The sequence below is a fragment of the Centruroides vittatus genome, unplaced genomic scaffold (genome assembly GCF_030686945.1).
Source record: "Centruroides vittatus isolate TY-2023 unplaced genomic scaffold, ASM3068694v2 contig_1787, whole genome shotgun sequence".
Taxonomy (NCBI): domain Eukaryota; kingdom Metazoa; phylum Arthropoda; class Arachnida; order Scorpiones; family Buthidae; genus Centruroides; species Centruroides vittatus.
This window is the reverse complement of record NW_027121094.1, coordinates 167,917-191,949: the sequence shown is the minus strand read 5'-3', so window position 1 is coordinate 191,949 and position 24,033 is coordinate 167,917. Positions and strand designations below refer to the sequence as shown.

The 24,033-nt window shown below is 34.6% G+C and overlaps 2 protein-coding genes and 1 pseudogene across 2 annotated transcripts; 1 reads left to right on the top strand and 2 right to left on the bottom strand.

The window, feature by feature from the left end:
- Positions 1–260: 260 nt before the first annotated feature.
- LOC136969430 (disintegrin and metalloproteinase domain-containing protein 10-like) lies at positions 261–3,799 on the bottom strand. The gene is made up of 5 exons (XM_067263582.1): positions 3,138–3,799; positions 2,608–2,960; positions 1,187–1,489; positions 543–1,101; positions 261–459 (listed from the first exon to the last, which is right to left on the bottom strand). The coding sequence occupies exons 1-5, from the start codon at positions 3,764–3,766 to the stop codon at positions 261–263; spliced, it is 2,043 nt and encodes a 680-aa protein (XP_067119683.1). The 5' UTR covers positions 3,767–3,799.
- A 5,494-nt stretch (positions 3,800–9,293) lies between these two features.
- LOC136969443 (flavin-containing monooxygenase 5-like) lies at positions 9,294–15,026 on the top strand (annotated as a pseudogene).
- Positions 15,027–21,067: 6,041 nt separating this feature from the next.
- On the bottom strand, positions 21,068–24,033 carry LOC136969429 (indolethylamine N-methyltransferase-like). The gene is made up of 3 exons (XM_067263581.1): positions 23,886–24,033; positions 21,936–22,143; positions 21,068–21,254 (listed from the first exon to the last, which is right to left on the bottom strand). The coding sequence occupies exons 1-3, from the start codon at positions 24,031–24,033 to the stop codon at positions 21,068–21,070; spliced, it is 543 nt and encodes a 180-aa protein (XP_067119682.1).

The window sequence follows — 24,033 nt, the reverse complement described above, 5'->3', positions numbered from 1 at the left end:
GATTCAGAACGATAGAGTTCTCGGAACCCTGAAGACATCCCACATTAACGTAGTTTCAGAAACGGAACTACTCATACAAATTAAATAAACTATTAAGAATTTATTAAATTATATAAATTTTAATTTAGAATGAATTTCCTTTCGGAAATTACAAGAAAAATATTATAATTAATGTTAAATTTGCGTTAATATATTGAGAAATTATGTTGTAGAACCGAAATCAAAATAAAATTTCTGCTTTATAATAAATTATCTACATTTCATTTTTCTATTAGAATAGAAGGCTTATTTTTTTCTATCAATCTCTTTCTCTTCTTAGGAAAGAACAAATATTTTATCACATAATAGCAGAGTAATAGTCCTACTAAAATACATAGAAAAACAAAACTATGTATAAACATCCATAAAATTCGGCTCCAATTGTTTTTCGGTTTAACAAATATAGAACATATTCCACTCCTATAAAAATGATTTAAGAGATTTTAATTAAACTTTTCCCCTTATTTTATCTTGAATTATATAATATTTAGGTATTTAATTACCTCAAACACATTCCTGTGTTGTTATGACACAATGTTCCAGGAATCTTTGTATATATTTGCTTGTTTGGTCGGAAAAGATAGAGTTCTTCGGATGATTGACATTCTCTATACATGTCCATACAGCAGACATGGCATTCTTTATCATACGGACAAATGCAAGTTTGCATAGAGTTATCTTCGCAAACATTACTGGTACAATGGCCAAAATGACAGGAAGTGCCATACGATGGATCGCCACAGGAAGTGCCATCAGATAAAGGAATCTCGGGACAATAAGATGAAATTCCGTCGCATAATGTGTATTCTTTCCGACAAGGAGTGTTAACGAAGCATATTCGACGTTCTACTTTAGGAACCAGTGTGCAATCTTCCTTACAACATTTCCCTTCTCGAAAACTACAGCTTATTTTTTCTTTAAGGTTACATTCGTAATTTGTACCCGGAGGATTACAGCAAGGATCGAGTAAACTGCAGGATTCTCGTGATCCGCAATCACATTCCTCTCCGATCTCGGTTATTGCGTTACCACATTTAGCATTTAATCTTCTTGTCAAACATTCTGTTAAAGTATGATATTGAGTCAAAAATTACATGTTTATAACCTAATTCTATGTTGAAATTTCTATCATTTAGTAAACAATTACCTCGTCGTTCTTCAACAGTATTTTTAATAAATTTCTTACTGCATGGTGAAAACAACCAATTATTGACATTGGTACCGTCCAAACTTTCGGGATACATTATGAAATTTCCTAAATTTGCATTTCCGGGACTGCATTCCTTATTTAATTTATCGTCGTTTGGACTTCCGAAACAGTGGCCAACATGATGAATTAAATTTAAAGTAATAGTATCTCTTGGAATCAGTTTGTCATATTTGTTGGTTGTAACGAATGCTACATTGTATCCAATATTTCCTGTATTATTCCATCCTTCGCAAATTGAATCTAAATAAAAGAATTTTCAATACATTAGCTCAAAGGGAAAGGCTAATTTAGTCTTTCAATTTACTCGTATTAATTTTATTATGGAAAGAAACAAAAAATCAACAGAAGATAACGGGAATTGGGCCAAAGTTAATGATGGTGTTTTAAATACGTGTTATGTATCCATGCAAATGTGATGTAGCCTACTAAACTATATACAGTTGTACGAGGGACGATCGGAAAATAAAAATACAAAAGACCCGTAATTTCTGGAAAACATTTAAAGATACGCACTTGTAAAGACATTTAGTATACTACTTCTTAACATAGTCTCTGCCAATGAAAGCAACCAATCATTTATATTGGTACAATTGAAAGTTTCGAGATATATTACATATTTCCTGAATTTGCAGTTTCAAGACTGCATTCTTGTCGTCTAAACTTCCAAAACATTGGCTAATAATAAATTAAAGTAAAAAATGCAGTGGTGAATCATATGTTTCGGCGTTGCACGAATTTAAAGCTGCTTCTCTCATAAAGTTGTGGGTCCTGTACTTATAGTCATGCCCATACTTCTTGCTGTACCTCTTCATCAGTGAGAAACCGGAGTTCTTCAGAGGATCTAAGAAATGGTAATCGCTCAAAGCGAGTTTCGGGCTGTAAGGCGGATGCTGAGTCCATTATATCCAGAACCATTCAGTCATCCGCTGTGAAACGTATTATGTGCCAGGTGACATTTCAAATTATGGTGTTTGAGTTTTCTATTTTGTTTTTGTGGATAGGTTCCCAACTTATAATTTATAAGTGCAATTATCTATAACTATAAATTGTAATTTTATTTTATAGTTTATATTTTTATTTGTAATTTTGTTGTCTACCTTGGTTTATATGGCTTTTGAATATGGATCTCAGTTCTCCACCGAACGGCTTACCTATTGTGGCCTTGGCCAAGCCGATACTGATCATTATCTGCAGTAGATTCAATACTATTGTTGATAATGGTAACGGACAAGTTAATTATGTTACTATACATTATCTGTTTTGTTTCATTAGAAATGATCATCTCATATAAGTGTTAACATTCTTTATTTTGCATGTATAATTAATTATATAATTAAATAAATTCGAACACTTTTTACCTCTGTTTGCAGGTTCCCTATGTCCTTCAAAATCTCTATGACAGAAAGCAATTAATAAGCACCATTTCTGTTGAACTAACTGTTGCAGTTTGTCTGCGTAATTTTCTGTATCGTGAAATTCAAAATTGAGAGGATAATGTGGATGATATTTATTTTCTATTACGGTAATTTTTTCCACGCTAAAACCAATTCCTTCTGGTTCTAAATCGTTATCGAGATCTGTGTATCGGAAGACTTTATCCAGCATTTTTATATGATAAAGCATTTCGGCTACGATTCTCGCGCGATCACCATTCATGAATTCTACAAGTGTATGATCTGCTAATACTTCAACATCGCATATCAGTTTGTTTCTACAATGAAAAATTAAGCAATAATAATTAAAAATTTCATACAAAACTTTTTGAAATATTAGCCTGAAAGCCTCATCTCCAGACTACAGTAGTTACCATAGTTATATTTAATATTATCACATTTTATTTTTATAATACTTGTAAATATTATTACTATATTTTAAAATATAGACTTACTCTACTTTCAATATATTTTCCTTTATAATATTTAAAAAATTAAATCGGTTAGCGAAATTCTCTGTTTTAATAGAAACTATATCTTGTAACGTTTCCTTACAAACACTTGTTCCATTGTTTAAACTGCATTTAGGCAAGTAAACTTTTTCTTGTTTGAAAATCATCACTTTATTCTTATTTTCATCCCCTTTTAGGTAGACAGAAGCTAACTCAAGATGATATATTTCAAGTACATTATCTATTCTTCCGACGAACAAATTCCTATGAAAATATCCAGTAACTGTCGATTGTTGTTCTCCATTAACAGTTCCTTCGTAAATATAAAAGTATGGGACGTTTCTTATATTCATTTTACTGGTATTTTCGCCGTAAAGAACGATTTTAGTACTTGGTGAAATGATCGAACGGTCCTTATACAGCGATAATTGAAAATTTCTTCTGTAAGCTCGAAATCGAACCGAAACCATTTCTCTCGAATGTATTGCTTCTAATCCATTTTTTTCTTTATAATTTACTTCCATGGTAATCAGTTCGTAATTGTGTTTTACTTTTGTATTCGGATAAGTTAAAGCTGTAAAAATGATGAAAAATAAATTAATTAATATAAATCTTACTATTGAAAAATGCATTTTATGATAAGTTATTAGCGTTATTCGATTCGCTTTGTTTAAATTACATTGGTAATTAATTATTGAATAATACTGTCAGCAAGCATTGTTTGCCGAAATTGGAAACGCGACAACAGTATTTGAATGCTTATTAAAATGTTTTAATGGTACATAAGCAAATAAGACAAACTGTAACCTAACGGGCTTGCAATTTGAAAACATTGTAGACCTATAAATTTCCACTGTATCTGAACTTTCAATGCAAACTAAGAGTCACGTTTTATCAATTCAAAACTTCCCCTCCCCGAAAGCATTTTACAATTATGCAATTTTTCATATTGCAACCCCGTGTGGTAACAGGTGGACGTGAACAGGTGGATTGCAATGTTTAGAATGTCGATGGGAAAAATCCAGCTTTGACTCTGACTCTGGTAGAAATGACAAAATTTGGAAATGAATGTAGCATTCCTTCGAAAGCAAAATTGTCGCGTTGTAAGTAATGAAGACATAAAGAAAAATTCTCAGCCGTCAGAAAAGAAAATATCATGGCGTGTGTTACGAGCAAAAGTTTCGAAGTTGGATCAACACTTGTGGACCAACTCGAACGGAAGTGTCAAATTAACCCATCAAATTAAGTATTTAGGGGCCAGATCCTTTAAAAAGCTTGAAATTTAAGGAGAAAGAACGGGCGCTTCTCCCCGGCTCAGTCTGTTTCCCTCTGTGTCGGTTTCCCCGTTGTCTCGGACTTCATTTTCGTTCGGCCATATTATAAAGATTTTTCGATATTTTTAATATTAACTTTATCCAGTTTGATGTTGTATCAATACGCGAAACCGGCAACCCCGACAGCGACCGAGGAATCTCTCCGAAAAGCGTAATAATATTGGGCGAAATAAATCGAAATCCTAAGAATTTGATTTATTTCATACGATGGCCGAAAACGAACGAAAAAGTTATTTATTCGAACGAATTTCGTGCGATTTTCGGAGATGGTCGAGTCTCGAGACATAATGTTACCCTAGGATCCAAAATGGCGGCCGGGGAAATTTTTCCCCACTTCGGAGACTGCGACGGGGGAAAAATTTTCCCCTGCATTCAAGATGGCCGCGGTTCCGGCCGCCATCTTGAATTTCTCTGCAGACTCCGCGGATTTTTTAACCGAAATAAACAATAAAAAACAACAACAAGAGGAGTTTTTTACTCACTTTTCGATTGTTCGATATTCTGAGTATGATCTCCTGTTTGGGAGTCGACGAAATTTTTCGAATGGTTGACTGTTCTATGTTCGACCGCTACTCCTTCTATGTCGTCAATGTGCATATATTCTTTCCATTCGTCCGTTATTATCGTACTGCCGGAATTCACGTATTTACAAACGATCCAATTCACAGTGTTTTCTGATCTGTCGTTCACCTGACATATGAAGCATTTCTTATCTTCATCGCAATGAATGCAAACGGACTCGGTCGGCTGTATGCTTAATTTTACAGCAAAATTCGATGCGTTATCGATACGGGGAGGCAAACCTAGCTCCGAAAAGTCGTCTTCCATTAACTTGTAGAAATCACGGGAAGTGCATCTTGACCGAAATTCGTCGTTGCAACTCAAATCGGCAAAATAGTCATTATCGAACAATTGGCCATAAACTAAACGCGGGGAGGTAAGGAGAGGAAAAAAACACGGTCTTTCCTTAATTTCTGATTACTTGGTTCTCTAACTTTTAGGATTAAATTGTAATAAAAGAAATAACAATACTTACTAATACTGGAGGAATTAATAATAATAAATATTCACCGATAGCAATTTGTGTGCGAATGAAATATCGTTACGAAAAAAAAACACTGCAATTAATCCAATACGCAATTCGTCGCAACACAGCAGTAAACGATTCCAACAGGAAACTAGTCGATTTGCATAAAATTGCCCAGAAATGAACAGAAATCGCGCCGCAGATCATGCATTTGCATATTCGTTCGTAACCCTCTACGAATTTCCCGCCGATTTTACTCTCGCACGACGTCACGAAAAGGCTCCCTCTACCGTCGCAAATTTACACAATACCGTCTCCGTTTCGAGGTTACAGAATACTCGGCAACGTCGAACGCAGGGTAGAAATCGAACGGGGAAAAAATACCCACGTCGTCGACGTCTCGACTCTAGGGAAAAATTTTTTCCCCGTCGCAGTCTCCGAAGTAGGGAAAAATTTCCCCGGCCGCCATTTTGGATCCTAAGGTAACATTAACCGAATTTAAAAAGATCGTCTTTTATCTCTCCACGGTGGACATTCTGCACCACGTAAATGCAGAAGATAATTTATTTATCAAATTCCGAACACAAGAAAACCGTTGAAGCAAACTATAATTATTTTAAAACTTAAAACTTTACTGTAATTAAAACAAATGTGAAAACTATTAGAAAAAAATAGAAATTAATTATTTAAAAAAATAAAATTTAATTCGAATTTTTACGTAATTCGAACATTGTTGACACGTCTTTTAACGTTTGTTCCAAATTTGTCATGCATGACGATTCGCAGTTCGATTGTGTTTCTTGTTCTGGTCGGACGTGCTTTTGTTGTGCTCTTCGATTGCGTTGCTTTTTTGCCGTTTACTGTCTTTTGCGGAGAAGATTAAAGATTTTTCAGGCAAGTCTTAGTCCATATTGACCCTAGACGTAAGAATTTATTTAATATTACTTGGAGAATCGGTCCCAGAAGACATCTCGGCACATCGTTCGATGGACGCCGTTTGCGCTTCGGATTCGAATCTTTTAGATTTAATTCGAAAGCTGCGGTGAGCATTTTGCTTTTCTCGAAAGAATTTTAGCATTAATTTAAGCTTTTGTTTCAATCGACTAATTGCAATTTTTTTTTTTTTTTTTCGGAATGAAGATGTTGGCGTGGCTTCGCCGGAGGTTCCGACGGAAGAATGCGGTGGCGCCGGAGGGAGGGGGTTCTTCGGACTTTATCCTTGTTGGATCCAGATATTTTCCGTATAACATTTTCAACTTCTGCTACTATCGGATAAGGTTTAGCGTGCATTGGCAGGTTCATATTAAGTCCCCAAGACAACAATCTCAGAAAATCACGTGGTATATCTACAGAAGTAAGATTAATTACCAATTTATTCAACCAATAGTGTCGACCATTGGTGGATTTAAAAAAAAAACAGTTTTATATAATCTTGAATATTACTTGAAAATCTACTTGCAGAAAATCGATAGATCACCCTACAGTATAAAAAATACAGATGAATTAATTAATGGATTACTAAAAGGTATTTGATATCTAAGCTCATAAGGCAATGACTTTTTTTAATTTTAAGGTCATTGCCTTATGAGCTTAGATATCAAATCCATGTATCCATCGATAACACTAGAAATGATTAAAGAAACTATAAATAGATATAATATACCTGAGCACATTTTAATTTTTATTGAATTTATATTTAAAAATAATTATTTTAAAATTTACACAGACTTTTACCGCCAAAAAAATGGAATCTCTATGGGATCGGTCGTCGGATGTCAGCCAAAACTGGCTGACATCTGCATGATACCGATTGATGAAAATATATCACAGGCTCCAGGTATAGAGTACTACGCACGTTACGTTGATGATATATTAATTATATATGACTCATGAATAACTTCACCCCAAGATATTAAAAGCTATGCAAACAGTTTGAGTAATAACTTAAAGTTCACCAGTGAGGAAGACCAAAATCAGAAATTAAATTATCTGGATATTACTATATTGAAAAAGGAAAACCGATTGCTGTTCCGTAAGTATGAAAAACTATGTAATACAAAAAAGACTGTTAATTATAAATCATATTGTCCCGTAGAAACCAAGAAAAACGTCTTTATTATGGTCCTCAGAAAAATAGTGAATAGAACATCCTTACAAGAAGACATAGATAAAGAAATAAAACAACTTTTTAAAAAATATTTATTGAATGATTATCCAAAGAATTTATTATGTAAGTGGTACAATCAATTTGTAAATTACAGATATAATGTAAAGAATCATATTGATAATATTATATATGTTAAATTTCCGTATGTATATAAACTTTATGAGAGATATAAATTAATTTTTAAACAGTATTCTATATGTATCGTGGCAAAACAAAAGAACAAATTGTTGAATATAGTTAATGTCATCAACAAAGATGATACTTAAACAAACTTGATGTTGCAGGTGTAATTTATAAATTATCTTGTACTTGTCCACAAACGAAGTCTTACGTTGGAGAAACCGGAAGGAAGTTGGAAATACGTTTAAAAGAGCACGAGGCAGCAATAAGATTAAAAAGAGAAGAATCGCCGTGGTACCTACATTATAAAAATAATTTTTGTAAAATAGATAGAAATAATGTGAAAATACTTTATAAAGAAGAAGATTGTTTAAAACGTAGAATAATAGAACATTTCTGTATAAAAGAATATGCAAATTTAATTAACCTGAATGACGGTATGCAGATAGATGCATGCTGGGAAAACATCCTCCAGCATAAAAGGAACGGAGGTTACCAAGACTCAACTACCCACTGATGAGGCGTTGCGAAATGCATTTGGGAAATAAAATAAAGAAGTTGATCAAAGTATAGCACCTTTTCGTTCTTTATTGTCTAAATAACTCACTCGAAATCGGAGTTAAAGAGTAGTTTATTTTACTTGGAATCTAAAGTTTTTTAGAGTTTTTAAAGAATTAAGAAATTTAACCGATTTTATTGCCTTTTTTAATTTTTTGAATAGTTTCTGTATTTAAACCCTTGCAAAGCAAGGTCATTGAATAAAGTTGGAGTACCAACCTCCTGACGAACTGTTAGGAAGGATGGACTGCTCCATTTAAGAAGACCTCCTATGTCATCAGTTTTTTCGTAGCAAACTACATCTAGACCTTCTTCTTTACAACCTTTGATGGATCCCAAGCCACAGATACCCGCACCTATAACAGCTACACGCATGTTTAATTCCGTATAATTCTTCTCTAGTTGCTAGTATTAATTCCAGATCTCCCGACCTTTCAACGATTTTATGTCACATGTTTAGTCTACATTCAATTTTTTAAAATCGAAATAATAGATAAGGCGAATAAAGATCGTATCGCGTACTGTACATTACGAGAAAGATTTTGCGCATATTAAATCTAAAAAATCGCAGTACTATATTCATACTCCTTCGCAGTACTCCTTTCGTTGTAAGATTTTTAGCCTCCCTACAACTAACTGTTAATATTTCAACTCACAAAAGTTTCTTCATAATCAGTTCGACAATTATTATCTGCTGTACTTCACTCTCAACACAAGATGATGCAAATCCCTGTATACTTTGGACAATATATCTCGGTGAACTATAACTTTGATGAAAAAATATGATGAACAAACTTTTATTGTTTTCCATCGGACTTTAAGATAAACAGGCGTTTATGCTATCATTTGATGACGAATTTAATGTAATATAAATACACGACATAAAATCTGTCGAAGATCAGTATATTCTGTATTAGCTATAACAACAAGAGGACGATTACACTAAATGAAAGATGCGCGTAGCTGTAATAGGTGCGGGTGTCTGTGGCTTGGAAGCCATCAAAGGTTGTAAAGAAGAAGGTTTAGACGTAGTTTGTTACGAAGGAAGCGACGACATAGGAGGTCTTTTTTTTTTTCATTGGGTAATCATCATTTCCCCTTTCGGGGATCAGTAACACCCTTCTACCGCTACTCGCACCACAAGGGAGACATTTTCTTTATTCGAACTTCAATTTAACACATAAAGCCATAAAACATACATAAAAAGAGTTATTTACATATAATACATAGGCATGTTGCCTCTACAAAATTGCAACTCTTGTCGCCAGGGGAGCAACTCGCTCCCTCATTCACGACAGTACTCTCCGCGTGAAGGTTCTCACCTCTTGGATCATGTCTTTGGTCCGGATTATCATGTATAAGTCCAAGTTAGTGGCATTAATGGTCTCTTTAGCAAGGAGCTGTAACTGTAGTCTTTCTCTCTCATACTTTGTACATTCTTGTATAACGTGCTCAAGGCTGTGGTCACCTTTACCGCATTCACAAGATATTTCTTGTTGCTTGCCGATCTTTCTCAAATATTCTTTTGTGTTACAGTGGTTTGATAATAGCTGTGTAATGGTATAATCCTGTGGAAGCCATCTTAATTCGTTTATTCTCTCTTCAATATTTGGGAGCAGCCAGAATGTATGCCGTCCCTTCTCGCTATAACTCCACTCCTCTTGCCATTCATCAATTGATTCCTGCCGTAGCAGTCTTTTAATATATGACATTGGGATTTTATCATAGGAGACATCAGTAAGTAGAGTGGCTTCTTTGGCGAGAGCATCTGCTCTCTCATTCCCTTCAATTCCAATATGGGCTTTTACCCATCTCACTTTGATTTTAAGATCGTGTTCCTCTATGATACTCTTGACTTCCATGGCCATTATGTTTTTATCAGTGAATTGCCGCAGTGTGTAGATTGCAGCTTGACTATCTGTGTTTATTATCACTGGGCCAGGAACACTGGTGGAGAGAATCCATTTTATGGATTGGAGAATGGCGAACAGTTCTGCTTGATACACAGAGCATCTATCGTCTAACCTATATTGAGCTTGATGAATTTCCTCTTTATCTTTTATTACAATGAACGATGCTCCCACTCTGTTCTCAACCTTAGACCCATCAGTGTAAATTTCTATTTCATCTCTATTTTCTTCTTCCGCAAGTTTAATAGCTATGCGATTATAGAGTTTAGGTAACATGGCGGCCGTAGGCTGCCTCTCGTAATCCCTCTCATGATATATCTGGTCACTTATGCTTATTGGGTGTCCTCTTCTACACTTATAACTTTTAGCTTTTTCCCGAAGAACTAAGTCTATTGGTGTTGTCCCGGCAATCACCATCAAAGCTTCCGTGGAGGTAGTGCGGAATGCTTTAGTCATTCTTAATAGTGCAACCCTCTGTGCACTCCTTAGCTTTCTTTTGATGGTTCCTTTTTCAGCGGCTTCATACCAAGCACCCGCTGCATAAGTTATCTTTGGTATAAATGCCCCATTATAGATTGTTGCAATAGCTTCACTCTTTAGTCCCCACTTCACTTTGGCCACTCTTGCTAGAGCGTTAAATAGGCTTGTACAGATTGTCCGTACGTAAGAAGCATGTGGCAACCATGTTAAACGGTGATCCAACACCACTCCCAAGTATTTCATTTCTTTTTCCACTTTTATGTTATGTCCTTCCATCTTTATTATTGGTGGTCTCTTATATAGGTCGGGAGTTCTTCCTCTTGTGAATATGATCGCTCTTGTCTTTTGGGGGTTAAAGTAGAGCTTGAGTTCTTTACCCCTCTTTGTTATTAGATTTAGAACTTTGTCACCAGTGTTTTCTATTTCTCTTCTTGAGTTTGAGCCGTATATTATTATTGTATCATCAGCGTATGCTAACTCAGTAATGCCTTCTCCTTTGTTCGTTTTCAAGTAACTGTCGTACACTATATTCCAGAATAGAGGTCCCGAGTTAGACCCCTGAGGGCAGCCTCTGCTGAGTACTCCTCTGACTGTGGAGTACTCCTCCTGCTGAGTACTCCACAGACCTCCTCTGACATAGGAGGTCTGTGGAGATACAGAGACAGCGACGAAGAGGGTTTGGCTTCGGTTGCAAAATCCACTATCATCAATACCAGCAAAGAAATGACTGCGGCCAGTGATTTTCCACCTCCGAAGGAGTATCCAAATTACATGCATAACACCGTGATGTTCAAGAATATTTGCCTGTACGCAGAGAAATTCGATCTAATGCCGCACATCAAGTTCCACCATCGAGTGGAAAGGATCGTTCAGGCCGACGATTACGATTCGACCGGCAAATGGACAATCACGAGTGTAAACTTGAAGAGTAAAGAGGAGCGAGAAGAGACTGTAGATGCGGTTATGGTATGCACCGGCCATCACGTGTTTCCGAATACCCCTACTTTCGCTGGACAGGAAAAGTTTAGAGGAAGAATCACTCACACTCACAGTTATAAAACACCGAACAAATTCGAAGGAAGGAGAGTTGTGGTGGTAGGAGCGGGAAACTCTGCGGGTGACGCTGCTGTGGAGACGAGTTCAGTCGCTCAAAAAGTAAAACTTAAAATTTTTATAAGTTATTTTATTTAGTATAACGTATGTTACTTTTCATTTCACCTGATTTATACGTGTTTATACGTATACAGGCATTCGCGTGTTGTAAATGCAAATAACTAGTAAAATCGTTATTAAATCTGACACTACTCGAGATATGACACACGACCCCTATATCTCCCTCCCCCTTGACCTTTAACTACATAATATTATAGTATAAATCTTCCGAATACGCAAATCTCTTTGCAGAATTTCAGAATTTTCGTCATAATAACACACGTTATTAAGCTTTAAAGTGGGCGATCAAAGTCACCCACTTTGAAGCTTAATACAGGAACAGAGATTTAACGAATTGTCAACACAGAGACCGAAAAAAATTGTGTAATGATTTGTGAAATTTTTCTTTATAAAAGTTGAGTTTTTTGACACCTGATGAAGTAATGTTGAATGCTACAAGGAATTGAAGCGTTCGTGGAGATCCGAACTGTTCACTAAATGACTACAGTCTACCTTCAAAACTGTGATGCTTCGAGTGGATGATGGCAGATATCACCAAGAACGTAATGTCATGAAATGATATTCAGAATACAACATGAAGTAATGCTTACTTCAACGTCTTGTTCAGAATTCACGCACCAATGCAAGGGAGCATTGATCGTAAGCGAAGAGCACTAATTAATTTACATATTCCTGTACATAATCCGTTCGTACAGCAAGTCCGATCAAAAACAACGCAACTAACAATGACTTTATTTCGTGTCAAACTAACTGAGGCTGTTTTATAGGAGATACATTCACTTTGAGTGAGGATTCGCTGTATATTTCCTAAATGTCGTCGACACAGTCGTGGAAATTACGAGTTTGAGCGAAGGACGTATAACGACAGCCATAGATTAAATTTTAACTTTGTATTAGATGATATTTCACACCTCCAGCATTTACTTCTCCCTTCATAGATTGGATCTTTACTATTTACAAAGAAAATTCAACAGCAGTAATTGTAAATGATTACAAATGCGCCTGTGTATTATCTCGCCAAAGTTACGCGAGGAATTGCTGTATTTGTTAAAATATTCTCTAAATATAAAATTATATAAGTATGTATACTAAACATTTATTATAGTTTGGGTAGTATGTAAATACTACCCGATATTTACAGGCAAGAATTAGATTCAGAGCGAACAATAGAGTAACGTGTTCTTTATTTATATCAGTATCGAACATTGCTGTAAATCAGTGTTTCTCAATCTCTAACGAATCATCGCCCCCTTCAATAAAACCATCACGTAGTATCGCCCCCTTCAATTAAACCGTTACGTAGTATCGCCCCCTTCACTTCGAAAAAAATTTTGTTGGGTTTATTAGTTTATTCGATAATTATAATTTGTAAAAAATTAAACATTTATTTACTCAGAATAAGTATTAAATTTGAACATAATAACAAATTAAAACACATAAGTGTTAACAAATATAATAAAATCTAACACATTTTATTGAATATAAAATGTTTAAGTATACAGAAAAATTATTGTTAGTGCGAACCTTGAGGCTGACGAAGTCGAGCCAATCTGTTTATCTTTTGTTCGAAATTTGTCAAAAGTAATTGCAAATCACCTTTTTGTGTTAATTGTAACCGATTTGTTTGTTTGGACGGTAAAAAAGGGTTAAAAGTGGAAGGAAGAAGGATTATAGGAATGCCATTTGTTTAATTATTGTACCATATAATGAATAAAATATCTAATTGTTCTTAATATAATGTTTTACTATACCGCCCCGGAAAATTGTTTTTCGCCCCCAAAATATAAATTGTTACTAATCGCCCCCGACATGGAAAAATCGCTCACCTGGGGGCGATATCGCCCCCGTTGAGAAACATTGCTGTAAATAATATATCTTAAAAATTAGTTTGTTTTACACACCAAAAATTAATAATTATCACTAATTAAATAAAAAATATCTTTCACTTTGTAGTTCACGTCTCTCTGGAAATTTTCTAACAAATGTTTTCTATTATAATTTATATTTAGAATTCACCAATAATTTGTAATTTACCATTATTTATTTTTAGGTATACCTTAGTACACGAAGAGGTTGTTGGGTAATGCACAGAGTGGGAGAAAACGGAAGACCAATCGACGATGCGGTCACTACTCGATTTCTAAATATATTGTTCAGTTTGGTTCCTCTCAATCTGTCGAGCTGGTATAAGGAAAGATATTTGAATAAGGCTTTCGATCACGAAACTTACCAGTTAAAACCCAAACACAGAATCCTGCAGCAACAACCCATGGTTAACGACGCATTGCCAAACAGAATTTTGAGCGGTACGGTCACGGTCAAAGGCGATATCGAACGTTTCGAAGAAAACGGAGTACTTTTTAAAGGAGACTCCGAAGTCACCGAAGTAGACCGCGTTATTCTGGCCACCGGATACCAAATTAAGTTTCCTTTCTCGGATAAGAAGATCGTAGACACCGCGGATAATCGAGTGGAATTATACAAGTTCGTATATCCTCCGCATCTGAAACATCCCACCTTAGGTATTGTGGGTTTGATACAGACTGTAGGAGGTGCCTTTCCCGTCTTTGAAATGTAAATTAGATGGTTTGTTCAAGTTCTAGTAAAGAAGGTCCTTTTTCCCAGCGAAGAAGAAATGAGAAAAGACATCGAGAAACAATTGAGAGCAATCAGAAAGCGTTATTACGATGCCAAACGTCACACCATCCAAGTGGATTACATCAATTACTTGGACGAATTAGCTTCGTTAATCGGAGTGAAACCCGACTTCGTGAAGATGTTTTTCACCGACCCGAAGTTATTTTGGGCATTGATGACCGGTCCGAGTCTTCCTTATCAATACAGACTTCGAGGTCCTCATTCGTGGAGCGAAGCTCGAGAAACCATTCTCGGCTATCCACAAAGAGTTATTGCTCCTTTGCAAACCAGACACAAAGTGACGAAGAAAGTAGAAAATCACTCGATTCTCGCGTATTCAGTCATTTTTGTGGTAATTGTTTTTCTGTTTTCAAAGATAATGTATTTTTGAAGTTGAAGCGTAATGCAAAACAACGTGCCTGAGTGATACTGTGCACGAATGCCATTGGTAGTAAATTTCGATTTTTCTTGTCGTTTCTGATTTAAACGTGGTGGACAGACCACTCGCGACATAGTTGAAGTTGTGGTTCGTGTTTCGTTGTTCAGTTTTATAGTTATAAAGAAAGTTTTGCTGTAAACTTTTGTTATTTATGTATTTTTTTTAAACCAATATTCGTAACAGCGGATAAAAACTTTGAATCTTACGCTCGAAGCCAAAATGGTTAATAAATAGTGTCTTCGTCATATTATAGTGTTATGAGATTTTATTATTTAAAAAATATTATATTGTTACAGTATTATCGAACGACAAAACACTTAATTTTGAAGGGTAAGATTAGTTGTATATTAAAAATAAAATCGAAAATGTTAACGTGTAAAATCTTCATTAAGTCCGATCCTTCTCGAGATATGACGTATAATAGTTAATACGTTAAAAGTAAGCGCAAAAGTAGTCAGATGATAGCCGATTGACTAATAATATGTTAAAATTTAAAAATAGTCTTATTATTTTATAATTATTCAAAATTTTTAAATAAAACCACCGAAAGGACACACGGGAGGCGGTCGGCTGTAAAAAAAACTACTAAACACACTCATTCTCCTTCTAGATAGTTTGCTAGCTCGATGTAGCTATTATCTCTGGGTGTAAATGCCGATCGAGTAAGTCCAAAACGATCCAACGAATCAATTTATTCAAAATTGAAGATCTCCATTAAACATGGAGACATTAAATAGACCTATGTTAAATTTCGACCAGATGGGTTCATCGCTCTTCGAGATATTAAAGGTCCAAATTTTTGACATTAAATTGAGTCGCTACGCAACAATAAAATCGGGTAGTTTAAACTAATGATTAAAATATTACTCGTATAAATTAGCCTATAAAGCAACTAAAGGCAAAGTGTACTGGCACAGCCGTGTCAAGCAAACAAGTCGACACGTAAACAGGCAGACTTGTACGTGTCGACTCAAATTGATAAACATTTTCACATCACACGCTATAGACAGCCAATAAAAAATAAATCGTATTAACTCTAATGTAAGGTGCACTTTTCACCTTTTAATACGTCGTAATTAGGACTCCGTAATGCCACGAGTGTCGTTGTCTGTCACTAACTCCATCGAATGCTTTCGATGATTTTATTAATAGATATATTTAAAATATTTTCTATTTTAATAAACTTGATCTGTTATTTAAACAGTTTATTGTTCTGTTGAAACTTTTAAACTAATATTACATTTAGCACATTTTAAAATATAAAATGAAATAAAGGAAAATTTATAGTTTTAAAATTCTTACAGTAAAATGTTATATTAAAATAAGATGTTTATATTAATTGTATTATTTGCACATTATAAGAGCAATTTTGTACACTATATATATATTGTAAAGTTAATATATAAACTTACTAAATTTTCTATTAAAGTATTTCAAAATGCGAAAGGTTTTAATTTGTTAGATTTTTAATTTAATTAAAATATTGTATTAAATAGATATATATACAGTAGAGCGTCGATAAGTGGAACGTCGGTAAGTGGAATGGCCGGAAAGTGGAACGATTTTCAGTCGGACTGTGTCGTGCTGAATCGAATGTTTTTGATACTAAATTTACTTCTAAAGTATAATTTGCATGTTTTTTATATTCTTTAATATATTTATTTTGTTTGTACAAAATGCAGAAATAATTTTTAACGATACGATAGCCTCGATGATTATTATAAAAATTTTCGTTAGGCTTAAAATCGACGAAAATTCAACACGAAGCGACACGCAACGGAGAAAAATTCAACAGGAAGCGATACGCAACGGAGAAAAATTTGAACATCGGACAGGTTAATGTATTTTTTCGTACAAAGTCGGAAACTGGAACAAATCATTAACTGGAAGGACCCCAGTCCCCAATTGGTTCCACTTTTCGACGCTCTACTGTATCTTCTATTTAAACTCGGAATAAGTACTGTTGTTACGATAAATAAATTACATTGTTATATTTCAAGAATATACGTAAATTTTACATTATAAATACATTTTATTTACAAACTTATATTACCACTCTGGACAACAGACGTCGTGGTATATTTTTAACTCGAAATATAAAACTAACGTACAAACAAGAGTTATTTATAAGTTTATAAACAGAAAGAACTGTAATGCAAAAACGTAAGTCATTTTTATTTAATATTCACTAGTAAAATTTAAAATCCGTTGCAAAAATATAAATGCTACGTCTGTTTCTTGGAAACAAACCAGATACGGGATCAAAAACGACTAAAATAAAACAAACGTTTATTCCATTAAAAACTCAAATGGCTCACAATTTATAAATTACACCAAAGGACATTTTTACAAAACTTTTTTACTAAACGAAAGCCCGAGGGAGTAAATGTGCGTTCGCAAACAATCTTATCAACACTTAAAGACGCAAAAGTAAACTAACCCGAGGGCCAAATACTGTTTTTTTAATATTCATTTGGAAACTTTAGAAATTAAAATATAACCGATGACGATATTGTTCGGTACAATAACTTTTTTTTTAGTATATTTTGAGTGTTTTCGAATTTAAGCCGCGTGTACTGTATGTAGAAAACAGACATCAATCTGTTGCGTTAAATGCTTGTACTTGCAAGGAGTTAACAAACTTATATTGCACTCACTCTCATAACAATATATACATATATATGTCGTATTATTTTGCAGTCGTAGTCGTGGGGTCGAGTGTAGGGTGAGCCAGACGAAAGAAAATTAGATACCATAAAAACACGTCCGTTCACTTTCGGGTCGTCACTCGAACTCTATTAGAGGAAGAAGGTACAGAGACGAGGTTTTATAACTTCGTATGAAATTTTTGCGAATGGATGAAGGTTTCTTTATATGAACAATAATACCCACAAACACAGGGTTGCACTCGTTAGCGATTTTCTTGGCATCAACTACATTTGTCACATAAAATGGTCAGTAGATCTCTGGACCCAAATCCCATAGAACGTGTGGAATACTGTAAGAAGACGAGTTGCATATTCAAAATTCCAAACTAATACTTCGGAACTTTTTACATATAATAAAACTTGGATTTGCAAAAATAAATTATTGTATAGAAAATTTTACATCTCGCAATAAACGTTTCATAAAATCTGTTCACCACATTGTAGAATTAATGAGATAAGGCAAGGATGATATGCGAAGGGAAATCCCTCCCGGAAAAACTTTGTGGGAGGAAAATCCGAAAGCACCGTTGAAAAAGTGAAATCCTACTAACAACTGCCAGGGTTTCAGTGATTTATTTACACTCGTTCACTATGGACGAAATTAGTTTATAAGTAATGAATATACAGGAATTTCCTCTGTCCATAAATTTCATTGTTATAAAATGAGTTTTTACATGGAAATATCAAAGTTCATAAACGAAATTGACGAAAATTGCATATCGCGTAATGATAATTACTAATTTTGTACAAAATATTTAATATTTAGATAAAATATCACAAGAAATTCGGATTATACAGGAAATCTTAATTTTGATACGCGAATATATAAATACAAATATGAAAATGGAGTAAATGTTTTACGATTTTAGTTTATTTGAAACGTTGTTAAGATCAGTTCGTTGACCGATATTAAACCGCAATGATGATGAAATTGACTACACTCAATCTTTAAACAACAATTACGTGAATTCAGTTTTTTTTTACTTGAAATAAGTCTATTCACTAATCATCTTGGATAATAATACCTGGATTTGACGAATCCAGAGTATTCGTCATATCCGGGTATTATTATCCTGTCCAAGATTTACGTCACCGATAGGGTATAATCTCCCTTTCACAACAAATGATCGAGTCCGTCCACAGTTTTATACATTTTCGTTTATTCTCTCAAAACAATCGACAAATTGTTTCTAAAAATGCTTTCAATTTCTTCCTTACAGCTACGTTTATATTAGCAGCCTGCATACCAGGACTGTAAAAATAAAAATAAATTTAAATATTTCGTCAATGAATGAAGCGAACTAAGCGAATGTGTAATTTGTCAAAATGGAGCTTACTCGAAAGGCCGTTCGTAAGAGAAACGAGTTTTGGATTTCTAGGCCCTACCGAAGCAACAACGAGAGAAGATCCAGTTTATCTTCAACTTCTTACTTTGCGGAGGCCCTCCGAACATTGCGCGCTGGAAATTTGCTTCGTCCTCCAACTCCTTTTCGAACTGACCGAAAGCTTTTTTCAATCCGGCTATCTCGGTCTTGTCCCAATATATTTTGGGGTCGTTTCGCTCTATACTTTCGGAATGATGTGTCGAGGACCCCGAAGAAAACCCACTGACGTCTGGATCGTTCCGAATTTTTGCGAAATCTGACGGAAATTTTCCAAATTCTGGATCATAAGGATATTCCGACGATTGTGCCGGAAGCCCGCTGACGTCTGCATCCTGTGAAGGATCATTTGTCTCCAACTCCTTTTCGAACTTAACGAAAGCCTTTCTCAATCCGGCTATCTTGGTCTTGTCCCAATAAATCTTGGGGTCGTCCTCCTCTCTCCGCTCACTCCTGTCTCGAATTGGAGGTCTTCGTCCGAAGATCGTACCAATCCATTTCCAAAAAAATTTCGTCTTTTGACTCATCTTTCTCTACAATCGCGTAAAACAAATCGATTCGATATAACAATCGGAAAACAAAGATATTGTTGTCGCGTGTCATTAATTGTTGTCTGTGGAAACGATTAATTTTAGAAATTCTGTTTTCTACAACTTATGTGGTCTTATACGGGTGATTTATTATAATTTTATCACTCACAAGCCGATTAATTTCATTTTATTAATTTCAAAAATATAAGATTTGGAGAAAGATCAACAAAATGTTTTAGATTTTGAAATTGTTTTGTATTATGATCGCTTGATGAAAATAAACTTTTATAAATACTTTTGTATGACAACGATATAGCAGTCTCCTATGTAGCCCCATTCTAGTAAAACGCTAATGATTACTTTCGAAGGATTTTCTCTACTGTGCGTGAATTCGTAAATGCTTTATTTTGCATTTCAAACCAGTCTTCTGAAGAAATCAGATGGCTTTCAAATCTCCAAACTTCTATATACCACGAATAATCAACCAATACCGACACCATCCGCTGGATTACCGTCCAGAATATCATACTCACTGAGACGCGTTATAGATTCATGGGGCCCAGGAAAATTTAAATTACGGGGCCTAAGAACCGGCGCAAGTAAATGTACAGGTTGTTTACTGCACAATGACGCTAGTTAACGAAAGGCTGACGTGTGGGTGACTTTAAAGTAATAACTGTAATAATAAACGTCGTGACAACCATTGGCGTAGCCAGGGTATTGTTATGGGGGGCCTAGTAGAGGTTAGCCTGACATAAAATTGAATCACGGGTTCGAATCCCGACGGGTCGAAAAATCCCCAGGAATTTTTGGGGGGTGGTCCGTCCGAATATGTCGGGCCCTGTCCCTCACCACCCGGTCGCCCCATTGTGGGCCTGCCCGAACCCATAATGGGCTTGCAAAAAGAGGCCTTGGTGCCCACAGGGCGAAAAGAGTTTAAAAAAAAAACATTGGCGTAGCCAGAGTATTGTTATGGGGGCCTAGTAGAGATCAGCCTGACACAAAATTGATTATTTCAAATTATTTTTCATTAAATTGGAATTTCCATAGGAATCAACAATAACTTAGCACACATATAATATGAAACTTCCTTTAATCATACGTTCTCGTAACATCAATATCAAACTCTAGCAATGCCTTAAACAAAAATTAACCAACCATTTTTAATATAGTTCACCGTCTTTAATCTAGATCTAGACTTTCAATAGGCAATTCATAAAATCGGTTAAATCGATTTAATTGCAGATAATATTAAGATACCGCTACATTCGCCAACGCCAGTTCACGATTGTTTTCCATAAAATAATAATGCTTTTTAATGAATCCCGCTTCCTTCAACGCTTCATTTACATACTCTTTACTCACTGGGAGACATGGAAGTCTATTATTTCCTACATAATAATAGGAAGTATCCAATGTCGTCACCATTACTAATCCACCATTTGGCAAAATGTAATTGCTGAAATTTTTAACAGCGAGATTTAAAATCTTCTAATGTGACGCAAGCCGATTCTAAGCATAAAGAGGTAAACAACACATCAAACTTTCCTACGTCCGAGGGAATGATGTCTTTTTGCAAGACGTCGCAAGGAATTACTTCTTTTATTTTTTGTCTCAATCGAAGTTTGATTTCATTTATTCCTTCGTCTACGTTTCTGTTAAATAAATAATTAAAATTAAATAAAAGTGATTACCTCAATAAAATATATAACTTATATTTAAAAAATTATAACATTAATATTATTGTGATTAATTTGAAATGCATTATTAATTACAGTTAATATACTTAGGCTACAAACGATGGGATTTAAGAAAGTAATGTTGCTGTTATTACGTTGGAATGTGATAAAATATAGTCCAGACGCAAAGTTTGGAACCATTTTTCTTTCGTTTATTACAATTAACCAACGCGAAGGAATTCACAAAGCAGTATTTAACTCGATACGTAGTTTTTCAAATGTCATAAATTCTAGAGAACAGATTTTGATATGTATATAGAAATATCGGTAGATAGCCCAGTATTGTGCTATCCGCCAAGGAGGATACCACGCAGGAGATTTTCTAATAAGAAAGTGTATTATTATATTATTAAATTAAGTACGCTTCTAGCTTAAATACACATTGAACGAATAGCCTATCAAATTATAGCTACAATAAAAAGGCTATTCGTTTAATGTCTAATGTACGAAGCACTTATTTATGTGCAAACTCTGAATTACACTGGAGGAGTACAGTATAGTTCAGGGTAAAATTTAATCACATACATGTTAAATATAGAATGAATTATTTCTGGAATTTTATAAAAATTAAATAAATATTTACATAATAAAACATACCGAAATCCTTCAAGTAATACTTCTATCGGCATCAAAGTATCCCAATCCTTCGCCGACGATTCGTTTTTTATCCATTTGCGAACCGCTTCGCGATTGTGCTCAGAATAATCAGATAAAACGATTTCCGAGAAATATTCACTTGGAACTGCCATTCTGTGAACAGTCGGGCCACACCCTACGTCGAGAATTCTCTTGCCTCGAAAGGCTTCTGTTAAAATAAAAAGTCAGCAACCAGTTGAGTAACTTCCTCGGAGAAAATTTTTATATTTAAGAAACAGTAAGTTACATTTGCACAAAGTTAAACTCTGTTTTGTTTAATCTGCTATGAACCATTATTGAAATAGAAGCTTTGTCTCATTAATTAATGTAAAAAGATAAGAACATCCTAATGTTGAGGATAGAGATGAGCTTCTAAACATATTGTAAATGCCAATGACGAGTAAAATTTTCCTTCGAGATATTACACATATCCACTTCTATCTCCCCATCCGTGAACCTTTAATCACCAAAAATGAATAGCATCAATGACCCTGACATACAAGTTATCGAGCCAAATTTTGTTTTTTAGTCTTTAACCCATCTTGAGATATTAAACCAGATAGACGCCAACACAATCATACTTAAATACATATTTTGGAAATCAATTTTTTTATTTACTTTTTTGAGTTCAGAGGGTCTCAAAACATCGATATTCCAGAAGCCCGACGGGTCATTTGTTAAACACGATTGCAATGTTACGTTATAACAGCCAGGAAAGTAAACAGAATATTTTCTCTAATTCTTGAAATGCGCCAAAAACGCTAGCTTTATTTTTTTCTATTTGTTGTTTACTTAGAAAAAAATGGATTGATTTCAACATGTATACAATATTTCCAAATTGCAAAAATGTAAAAACACTCGTTTGTAGAGCCAAAAATGTAAAACACTCCTTACAAAATTCTATATGTGTATGTATTTTATCGTCTATTTTATATTATATCTCAGGACTGGTTAAACCAAAATTTTGAAACTTGGTAGGGTTATTTCTATGTGTTGGAATTCATTCATTTAAACTTTGGTAATTACAGGTCAAGGGATAAAAAATTGATCGTAGAAAGGAATCATACGTCATATCTGAAGTGAATTAGACTTAATGAAAATTTTATCCGTATATGGATTTTCAACTTTTTATAAAAGCAGGGATCTAAATGAAGTCTCTTGCCATTTTGCAATAAGTAATAATGTAAAACAATTTTAATAAAATCAAATAACACACTGGTTTCTAAACGTCTCCTAGACACCGCCGCTCGGTTCCATAAACTTAAACTAAACGCCCCAACTAGTTTTTCCTTGTGTGGAAGGAGTCTTAGAAAAGCTTTTCTATCAACCTCACGCATTGTGTAGTTACTGTACATTATTCTTTACACGTGGAAAACCAAACGTAACGTTTCTTTCCCGTTTTTAATGGAGGAAAGAGAGATTATCAGTGATCCGATCCCTCGCCTACGGCCTCTGTTCGGTCGGGACCGCTTTAGTGCCCTCTGCCACACTCTTGCTTATTTTCACCCTGTAAATTTACTCACCGCCTTCAGCGAGTGTAGAGCTCATTTTCGGAAACACTGATATAACATATGTCGCCATACACAATTTTCACTTCGAACATGCCATTTTACTGTTTTTTAAACTTAAGTATTTTTTAAATAGAGAAATTGATATTAAAATTACTCCTTATAAGTTTTTGTTATTATTTAAAATTTATATCACCGTACAATAGAAAATTATTGGATTTCTTTTCTGGTTCCTTTAAGTTCCCTATCGAGTGCCGGAATGTAGCGCAAGAACAATTGCCAGCTTTTTATTTATTAAAAGAAATTTTCGGATTTCTTTCTTTGTTTAACACATTTAGAAGAATTTATTGAAAAATAAACTAAATATTTATTAATACAAATTGCTGTTTAAATTAAAACTTACCATCGCGAAATATTTCATGCAGACAAAATGAAACAAATTCTTCCATTTCTACTGTTTTATTAACAATATCACTTCGATAATTGAAGGCGAAATTTCCATCTTTGTACACTTTGGAGAAAGCGTATTTATCTTCAGACTCAATTTCCAT

Bases quoted from the DNA above. Each gene is read 5' to 3' on its own strand.
- LOC136969429 (XM_067263581.1), bottom strand. From the start codon at position 24,033: ATGGAAATTGAGTCTGAAGATAAATACGCTTTCTCCAAAGTGTACAAA. The intron at 22,144-23,885 runs GTAAGTTTTAAT...TTATTTTAACAG, and splicing joins GCATGAAATATTTCGCGATG to AAGCCTTTCGAGGCAAGAGA. The intron at 21,255-21,935 runs GTATGTTTTATT...TTTATTTAACAG, and splicing joins GTATTACTTGAAGGATTTCG to AAACGTAGACGAAGGAATAA.
- LOC136969430 (XM_067263582.1), bottom strand. From the start codon at position 3,766: ATGCATTTTTCAATAGTAAGATTTATATTAATTAATTTATTTTTCATC. The intron at 2,961-3,137 runs GTAAGTCTATAT...TTTTCATTGTAG, and splicing joins GAAAATATATTGAAAGTAGA to AAACAAACTGATATGCGATG. The intron at 1,490-2,607 runs GTAAAAAGTGTT...TCTTTTATTTAG, and splicing joins TAGGGAACCTGCAAACAGAG to ATTCAATTTGCGAAGGATGG.